Source organism: Sciurus carolinensis, chromosome 13, assembly GCF_902686445.1.
Source record: "Sciurus carolinensis chromosome 13, mSciCar1.2, whole genome shotgun sequence".
NCBI classification, from domain to species: domain Eukaryota; kingdom Metazoa; phylum Chordata; class Mammalia; order Rodentia; family Sciuridae; genus Sciurus; species Sciurus carolinensis.
This window is the reverse complement of record NC_062225.1, coordinates 81,524,646-81,535,120: the sequence shown is the minus strand read 5'-3', so window position 1 is coordinate 81,535,120 and position 10,475 is coordinate 81,524,646. Positions and strand designations below refer to the sequence as shown.

The 10,475-nt window shown below is 35.1% G+C and overlaps 1 protein-coding gene across 1 annotated transcript; it reads right to left on the bottom strand.

The window, feature by feature from the left end:
- Positions 1 to 459: 459 nt before the first annotated feature.
- Positions 460 to 6,390, bottom strand: Rad51ap2 (RAD51 associated protein 2). The gene is made up of 3 exons (XM_047522147.1): positions 3,186 to 6,390; positions 2,763 to 2,834; positions 460 to 578 (listed from the first exon to the last, which is right to left on the bottom strand). The coding sequence occupies exons 1-3, from the start codon at positions 6,388 to 6,390 to the stop codon at positions 460 to 462; spliced, it is 3,396 nt and encodes a 1,131-aa protein (XP_047378103.1).
- Positions 6,391 to 10,475: the final 4,085 nt, after the last annotated feature.

Sequence of the window (10,475 nt, the reverse complement as noted above, 5' to 3'; positions counted from 1 at the left end):
AATATCTCTGCAGCTTTGAAAAGCTCATTCATTCTCTCAGCACCTCTACTCCTTCACCTGAAAAATGGGAGAATGAGTGGATTAGAATGAAGGTTCAGTATCTTTTTATGAACTATGAATTCTTTGAAAAACCTATAAAGACTATGAATGTTTCCTGCAAAGGATCATATGCATATATCATGAAAAATAATAAATCATCATGTTCAATAGGATCAGGAAAATACTTTAATGCTTATATTGACAATATATTATGAAAATATTAATGTAATGCTTTCAAACTTTTAAACATAATAGTTCACACTCAGAATAACTACCACACTTTAAAATCAAGAAAGTTTAAAACCTCCAAGCTGAAAGAAAGCATTTATCCAAATTAAAAAAAAGGAAAACATTTCATATATTTTGAACTTTTTTAAAATATGAAAGTCCAAAATCTTCTTGTACGTTTTCATAACACATTTATTTCAGATAGGGATGGAGTTGTTTAAGCCTGGCTTTTCTTGACAAGCCAATCCTGATTGGTCGGTTGCATGTCTTAAGAGGTTGTACTCTTGAAATGCCATGTGAAAAATGACTACCTAAAAACACAAGACAATAAAAGTTACATAAAAGAGTAAAAAAATACCAATATGCTTTAAAATCTTTACTTACTACTGTTCACAATGGTAGCAACATATGCTGAGCACTTACTGAACATTTTTTATTTATGTGACAGACACTTTAAATGAATCACTTAATTTCCTATCCAGCTTTAAAATGTGGAAACATAAGCACCAAAAAGTTGAGTAACTTGCCCAATATAAAATAACAAGTAATAAAATCAGCATTCTAGTCTGGCAGTCTGATTTAACAGCAACAAAACAAAATAGGTTTTAAAACTAACTTCATGAAGTAACTTTAAGCAAGTCATTTTTCAATTAGAAATTAAACGACATTGCCATATTGTTAATAATAGAGATTACTGTCAATATAGAGCTCAAGTGTACTCCATCTGTGATACATTCTATGGAGTACTCTGATTTTGAAGTTTTTATTTAACACCACACTATATCATTTTCAAAGAAGTTCAAAATATCTCACAAAGGTTTACCTGTTGCTAACTAGATATGAAGATATGTTGTACTACCTTGATCATGAAATATAATACATCCAACTTTCAAAGATTTTACAAAATGAACTGTAGAGCACATATGTAAAGCTAAAGTATAAATCAGCCTTTTGTGGACTAATATGACTTTACTATAGTATCAAATTACACTAAAAGCAGTGTAATCAACACAATATTAAACCTGAAAAAATATAAACAGCATCATTAAGTTGCACCAAACAGAATCTGTGTATCTATGTAAACATTAATGAAATAGAATACAAAACAAAACTATATGTAAACAAGGAGAAAAACAACTTGCGAAAATGACTATAAATCAATTCAACATGAAAATTATAAATTTATTTATAAAAAGCAAAAGGAAAAATACCATTTTATTATTAAATTTTTAAAATATTTCTAAACAGAAATGGATTGTCCAACTATGAAAAAATCATTAGATCCTATCAAATATGCCAAATTTAGTTACAAATTAGACAACTTTAGCAACTTATACTAGTGTATTTCTTCATTGGGAGATTTTTATTTCAGAATAAAACTAAGATTAAAAGTCTATTTGGTTACCTCTTCAAAGTAAGATTTTCTTCTTTTATATTCAAACATGGTAGATACTTCTGGCATTTTGCAACTGGTAGGAAATTGCTAAGTTGATTTCTATCAACAATAGGTCTTTCACAAAGCATATGACCTCAGTCATTAAGTTATCATTGAAAGAATGTAGTGAATGTACATCTTTATCTCCTTTGTTAAATAAGTGACCCCTTTATTATTGCTATGCACTAGATTAATTATTGCTTTATATTATTTAACAAATCTAAACATTCAAGATACTACCAGAAATTGCTCACTTTATAAAATCAGTGCTTAAAAATTCATGAAGTTTGTTAGCAGTCTTTTGGAAATAATGCTACCTTAAATAAAAACATTTTTTATTATTTCACTGGCAAAAAAAAAAAAAAAAAATGTGGCCCACAGACTATCAACATATCATAATCACTAGGGGTTTGCTAAACATGCAGAATCATAGGACCTATCCTACAGCTGAAACAAAATCCCTAAGGAGAGCCTCAGGTGATTCATACAAATATTAAACTTAGGAAAGCACTGATTAAATGATACATAAAATACCTGGTGAACTAGCTGGCATAAAACGCATGTTCAAAATAATTTAAAAATACTTGCTTTTTCTACTCTACAGAAAGAGAAGAGAAAGGACTCACTGAAAACATTAATGGTAAAAAATTACAAAATAAAATATCCATTGTAAAAATGCTCATAACAACAAAAAGTATAATATACAATTGGGAGTGACATTTCATCAATGGAAAACCAACTTAAATCTTTTTGGTTTTGCTAACTAATATTTAATGTATTATATATATGTATATGCAACATCTATCTTACCATATGCTTATTGCCATGTATCAAAGCAAATATTTGAACATAGTTTTGCAGAGTGCATTTCCTAGTATTATTCCAGATAGCATTTTAACTTTTAATCAATTCCTAATTATTAAAATTTAAATCAATAAATAGTGTTTTTAAAAAGTGCAAGAAAAGTATTTTCTAACACCTTAGTATATTTTTATCATGCTAAAAATATAAAAATGCAACAATCATATTAAAAGTTCTAGAAGATAACAAAAGATATTACCTTCTCTCAGTAGATAATTAAATTTTTCTTCCTTACATTCATCAGGAAAAAGAGCAAGTCTTTCAGGTAAAGGTTTTTATCATCTGAAAGTAAAAGATTGATAAGTTACAGCAAAAAGTAACTTTTATATAAAAAATGTTAACATTATAAAACCAATTTTTCAGAAATTCTTCCTTCAGTTAGTTCTTAATATTTAGAGAAATGAAGTAAGACTCTACAGAACTCCTTTTTAAAAAGTAATAAGTTGTTTCCTTCAACTTCAGCATATTATACAACATTCAAATAGATCTTTATTGAACAATAGTGTACACATAAATAAACATTTTCCTTCTATTTCGTCTCTGTCTTCTTTTCTGACAAAATTACAAATTTACCCTACAGGGAAAAAAGCAGAAATTATTTTTATCATGGGAGAGAACATACCTTCCTCAGAAGTAGAATAGAGTAATTGTTTCTCTGATGTTCCACAGCAAAACTCATTGGGAACTTCCTGTTCTCCATTATTGGATATTGTTTTCCATTTAAACAAACCTTGGTGAGTTTTATGCATACCAAGACCAGCTGCCTTTTCACAGGGCAAAGATGTGCATATTTTGTGGGCTGCAATCATTTTCAAATCTTTTTCTGTCTCTATTTCTGCCTCTTCAGTATCATTTCTTTTTCCAAAGTCATTTTTTTGCCCATTGTTTGCTTCCCTGGTGCTTGCAATTTCATTTTCCTTACTAATTTCATGAAACATATGAAGTTCTTTAAGTACTAAATCAAATTTACTCTTCATCTCAAAATCTTTTACTATTGTCAGAGTTTCTGTTGATAAACATTTAGCAGTTAAATCCTGAAAACATTCATTGTTTCCTTCACTTGAATTAGTTTCAAATTGAAGATTAACATATAATGTAGAGTCACTCTTTGGATGAAAATGCTTTGAATTAACTAACTCACTTTCTTGAAAAATACTCTCATATTCATTTCTGTCCCCTACATTATTTTGATTAACAGATTTCATTTCTTCCACATTTACTTTCTTCCTCAATGACCCTGATTGCACAGAAAGCCTGCCACCCATTGGGAAAAAACTATCCTCCTTTTCTAATGGAATATTGTGAAGTTGGCAGCTATCTGTTAAACTTTGTGGTGTGACTTTTACTTCATTTTTCAAAACAATGTCATATTTTTTTCCTTCTGTTTCACTTAGCAAGTTCTTAAAATTTGGCACCTGAGTTGTACGCGTGGTATTGCTCTGTTCACTATGTACTGACTTTTGGCTTGCCAGTATGGCCTGTTGACAAACATTAAAGAAAGCTTCAAGTACGCACATAGAATTGAACTTACTAATCTTACTGTGCTCCTGTTTTCTTTCTGTATCTAAATCTTGGTGACATGTTTTAATTTCATAATATTTTTCATTATTACATGCATGACTATTCTGTATAAATTGAGAACCACACTTCAGGTGTGTTTTAATAAGACCACAGTGAGCCCAATTTTCCACATTCATGAGTTGTTCAGGACAACTCATAGTCTTATAACTAGTTTCCTTTGTCAAAGAAATTTCTTCCACATCATCAAATTCCATTTTTTCATATGCTTCAAAAGTTGGAAAGCATATATTTTTAGTCATTGTCCTGAAGGAGCTGATGTTTTCTTTCTTAGATCCTTCAAGAAGTTTGGTGGTTTTAAATAGCTTTCTTTTCTTTAACAAAGGTCTCATATTATTTTCTAAGAGTCTTGAAAAAGTTAAAATCCATATTAGATATACAATAGGATTTTCCATTGTAATATTTTTTGGATAGTTTAAATGTACTATCCATTTGAAAATGCAGCCTTCTTCCAATTCAGAATCATTTTCAATTCTTATTAAAGAATCAAAATTATCAAACAAAGACACTATGTTAATTTTCAAAATGACATTTAAATGTTCTAGAACACTGGTTTGTAAATATTTGCTTAAATTGTAACTGTTTATATTAACATTCATATTCCCAGTTATTATATTTTGAATACCAATTTGCTTTTTGCACTTCAAAATTTTATACCAGGCCACAATATTATTTTTATTTCCTGAAATACTACTAAGGAAATTAAAATTTTCTATAGTGAAACTTTGAAAAATCTTGCTTAAATGAAAGTCTTTTTGTATAGTGTAGTATTTCAACTGTAGTATATTATCATTTTCTCCTTTACCATTTAACCAATCAATTTTTATTAAATTTTTTTGGCTACCCGACATCCCTATCAACAGAGGCTTTGACTGTTGACGCACATTCATGACTTTTGTAGTGTGATAATCTTTCTTGTTTACAAGGTCTTTTACTAGCAATTGTAGCAAATTCATTTCTCTAGGATTTTTCATATTTTCATAGTTGACCTTGTAATTTTTCATAATCCAACAACTCTGCCTGTTTCTTTTTAAAATACGTCCTATGTAACAGTCCCTGTTAGGGGATTTCTCCAACCTGTAACTGTTAAGACTTGTTTCTGCTTCCTCCCGATTTGCCTTTTCTAGAGTTACAGTGAAATTCTTTTTTGGGTCTCTTGCATCACACTTGATACTGCTGTAATGATAGCAGTTTAAACTGATCAAGTCTTTTTTACTCTCAAAATTGTTTTGGTTGCTGACTGACAGGGGGTTACTTTCATAATACTCAGTAAGACCATTTTCCACATCTACACGTTTTTTATCATCCTGTAACTTTTGCTTCTTAACATCAGGCCTATTTTGGGACCAGTAAATGTTTGTGAAATCCCTAACATATGCCTCAAATTTGTCACTCTTTTTCTTTGCCGTTTCCTTTAAATAGACAAAGGACACGTTGCTATTTAAAACCGTTGGAAACTCAGGGATTCTTATTGTGATGCTATCTCTAAAATAGCTGGGTTTGGCAATTTCCACGCTGGGCTGGTTTTGAGATTTTGGTATTTTTAGTCTAGATGATGAAATGTTATTTTCTTTTCTATTTGATGGCATAACACTGTCAGCTTCACATCTGTTCTTAATTTCACGAAACGTCGGTCTAGCTTCCTTGTAAAAGGTAACGTCTAAAAATGGGTTTTCTGCCTGCCTTATGTAACTATTGTCTTTCAGAACACTGTCCCTCCTCTGGGGTGAGGGCTGCTTTCCGTCCTCGTGCCTGCCTCCACCTGCGGAGGCTGGGGGCAGAGGCAGACCAGCCTCCGCCCCGGCTCCCCCGAGGCAGCGCGCGCTGGAAACCCCTGGGAGCAGCTGCCCGGATGGGGCCCCGCGAGCCCTCGGACCCGCGCGCGCGCGCCCTGAGGCGGGAGGCGGCGAACAGCCAGGCCCTGGAGGTCTGCTCTTCTGGCATCCCAGGCTGCCGGTCTGCTTCCCACTGACTGACGGCTCCACCCGCGGGTCTCTGGGAGTCTCGAAAATCACATCCATCGAAATGAGGAACGCCTCGACGGGTCTGGGCCGCAACTCCCTGACCGCTGCCTCAGGCAAGCGAGGCACCCAAGGCAGCCGCCACCCCGCCTCAGAGACACCGCCAGGTTCTTCCAGACGGGGCCGCTTGCTACCGGGCGGTTGGGAATCAGGGTCCTCCCGAGAAGGTAATGAGGAGGGAGGCCCCCTGAGCTCGCCAAGCTGCGGCGTGGGGTGCGTGAGCGGCATGACCACGCGCCTAAGGGATCTGTCCGAGGTCCCGGCGCGTCTCCAGCATCTAAAAAGGCGAGAGGCGAACAGGCCCCGCCCCTAGCCCCACCCCGGACACGCCCCTCCAGGCGGCATCCCGGTCCTTCCCAGGGGAAGACCCACCCCAGACCCGCCCCCAGACCGCCCCTCCGAGGACCCGCCCCGCCCCCAGACCGCCCCTCCGCGGACCCGCCCTCGCCCCCAGCACCCCGCGCGCGGGCTCTGCCCCCTAGAAGCCCGCAGCGCCGGCCGCGGCCGTTATATTGTCTATTTTTAGCGCCTCATTCTAAAACCACCACAATAGCCGGTCTAGGTGTTTTACATATTCCTTCCGGAAAAAACTGAAGGGAAACGTCCGAACCTCTCTTCGAATTTATGAATGGAAACACCTGTTTTCCAAAAATTCTAAAATTCTGTTCTCCTGAGAGGAGCTTTTCCCCAGTGACTCGCCCCGAAAAGTGGCGCCGCCCGGAGCCCAGCCCGAGTCCTGGGTCTGCGCAGCTCGCTCGAGTCGTCCAGAGTCACTTGAAACCGACTTCCACCTGGCCAGAAATGCGTCCCTACCCACCTGAGTATCCGAGGGAGCAGTGTGTGCAACTTACTATCCAGATAATTGTTCTTCACTCAAGACTGGAAGAAAAGAAAGAATAGTTTTCCCATACTCTGTGGGATTCTCTTCCCAAATATTTTTGGATAGAATTGGAGATAAAAATTGTGTTTGATCATCTCTGTTTAGTGTAAACAAATAATAATCCAGTTCTCACGCTTGCCTAATAATGAATTCTTTAAATGCTGTTTCTTTTACTTTTTTCCCCTCTGCTCTGACAAACATTTATGATTTTTCAGTCAATTCTAATTTTTGTAAATTCCGTAATCATAAAGAAAGTGATTGATGGAAAAACAGGAGAATGAAACAGACATTATTACCCTATATATTTGTATGACTACATGAATGGTGTCAATGTACATGGTGTACAACCTTAGAAATGAAAAGTTGTACCCCGTTTGTGTACAATGAACCAAAATGTGTCTGTAAAATAAAAAATGTTTTAATAAAAAAAGTGATTTTTAAAATGTTTATTATCATATGCACATGTATTAAGAAACATGTAAATACTGCTCAGTAATCAAAATCTCAATCCTCGTGCTGGTTGTTTCAAAACCAATATCTTTTATCTTCCTAACAATTTGTAAGAATTACAGTAATGTGTAACAGAAATCCTCATTCTAGAATCTGTGGGGGCATATATAGCAATGTACGACTAGCAAACTATTCTAGGTTGTGTTCATCAACCTCATGTCTTATAAATACTTGTAGATATGTTTTGATTCCAATTCTAGGCACTTGAGATTACTTTCATGTATAAATTCCTCTAGAGAAATATTTACTTAAATTCGAAAGTCCTTTAGTATAAGAACTTCATCAACATTGTGGGAATGTGGCAGTGGAGATCATACATCAGAGAGTTCTCAAAGTGCTATTTCTATATCTTACGTTCTATTACCCAGATTTTCCCCAGGTTTCTCCCAAATCTGCGTTCTATTCTCACGCAACCTGTTCTATGCTTGTGATCAGTGCGTACAGACCAACTTACATAGCTCAGGTAGATACATAAAGGGCACACTAGGAGCAAGATACAATACTAGCAGCAAGATTTTTTTAATCTGTAAAGTAAATGTCATAGCTCTGTCATTTCTAGATTAATCTGTAACTTGGTGTTTATTGCTTCATTTCGCCAGCTTGATCAAAGATGCATTTATTTTCTAGCTTTTTATCATGGATTATTGAACATCTGTGCATTACAGGTATACACCACCATGCCCAGCTTTTCCTTTAATTTTTATAAATGCTACCTTGAAAATGGACCATCTGTAAATGAAAAATACAGAAAGTGTATCTTTAACTTATTCTAATCAAAATGTAAATGACATTTGTTCCATTTCAAATGTCACACTTTCCTATATTATGTTACCTGTCCTTCCTATCAAATCACTTACCTCCGATTGTAATAGTAAACTGAGTTTTAAGGGCAGCATCCAATTGGTTCCTTCGAGCTTGGTGTCTTACTACAGTTAGACTCGAATGCATGAAAGGATGAATGAGTTCAGGAGATAAACCCCATATTGAAGACAAGGCACCAACTCCTATTAAGAGTTAAATTAGAAGTTCATTCAGGGCAGACACAAGGGCACACACCTTGCAGTCCCAGCAACTGGGAGGCCTGGGGAGGAGGATTCAAAGTTCAAGGCCAGCCTCAGGAATTTATTGTGACCCAGTCTAAAAATTAATTTTTTTTTTTTTTTTTTTTTAAGAATTGGGAGTGCTACCCAGTGGTAAAGCACTCCGGGGTTCAGTCTTCAGTACCAAAAAACAAAGAAGTTCACTCAGCACTACCATGCTGTGCCACATCCTCACAGTGAGGGTCCTACCTTAACTTCTTTAGCTTTATCCTTTTTATGGTTTTCTCCATGCTCCCTACCAGAATGTTTATTTTCTTGCTATTACAGTATGTTCTCAATGCCCTTCTCTTTTTCCACCTGGCAAATTCCTACTCTGCCTTAAAGGTCCTACCCCAAAGCTCTCTCCACTTTGAAAGCATCTGTACCTCCTTTCTGTTGTATCCAATCCCTGGGCAGAATTGCTTATCCCCTCATCAGTGTTCCTACAGGGCTGTATTTCTAAGTCTACAACGTTACTAACAGCTTATTGTTGAATTATTTATATGTCCTCTTCATGAAATTCTGTGAATTAAGACAAGAATTTATTCATTTTATGCCCTCATCTATTAAGTAACTCAGTGAATGAGAAAAAGTAAAATGACGCAAATATTAATATACCTTATGATTCAAATGAATCTTGTGATGTCTTGAAAATGTTTTAAGTTTCTTCTGTTTGTTTTGTTTTGCTTTGGTTTTAAACATGCTAAGATAGAGATTTGCTTTTCTTAATTTTATTAAAATGTAGTTTACATGAAAACTATTCTGAGCCATACCACCGTGGAATAGCAAGAAAATAAATGTTCTGGTGTAGAAAGCATGAAGCAAATTGTAAAAAGGATGACGCTGAAAAAATTGACTTTATTTTTTAGCGGTTTAATATCATCTAAATTTCATGGTACGACCAGAAAGGTAACATGGCAGTTTTCTCTATTTTACTTCTGTTAGTAAATCATGTAAGTGGTAAATAAATATGCTAAACCTAAAGTTTTTTTTCAGACCAAACAATAAAATATATTTAAAATACTTAATAAGAACCAGCAACAAACATATTTAAACAAACATGGAGGTTAAATAGGAAAATATCACTTACAAAAATATTTAAAATAAATACAGCTTGAAAAATACAAATAGCATTTTTTAATCAAGTCAATAAAGGCCCTTGGTGGAAAAAAATTTAAGAAAATGTGATACTGTGTATCAGTAGAGCAATTTATAACATAAAATGTCATCTAAAATGAAACAATGTATATGCAAATGATTAAACTATAAACCACCTCCTCCTCTTTAATTTTTATTGAGGCATTATTATCTATCCACTTTCCTAACCTAGAAATTCTGAACAAAAGTTAGAGGTCTTCTTAACTTTTTCTCTTACTTACTTTCCCCAACATCCAATCCCTATTCAGATATTCATCAAATATGACCCTGAAATTAATCCCCACTTCTTTAGTAATGTTTCATGTTTATTTCAAGCCCTCATCTCTTTCTGTAAACACTGCAATAAACCGATCTTCATTTTATTAGTCTCTCTTCAACTGCCCAACGCTATTACAAGAGTTTTCTTCTTAATAAAATGTTAATCATTTTGTTACTTCCTTACTCCTTTTGATTTTTTGATACTTACAGAGCAAAATACAAACTCTTTGATTGGGACTATGTATAGTTCCTCCATAGTTCAGTTCCAAATTGATTTTTCAGCTTCCATGTCTATGTCTGCAGCATTACTTGCTTTGCTGCGGTGCTAAACTTATTATCATTCCTTAAATATTTAAAGCCCCTGCATAGTTTCAGTCGTGGGCATAGGTTGGATCATCTGCTTAAAGGACAATGGCAGGTTTTATTTA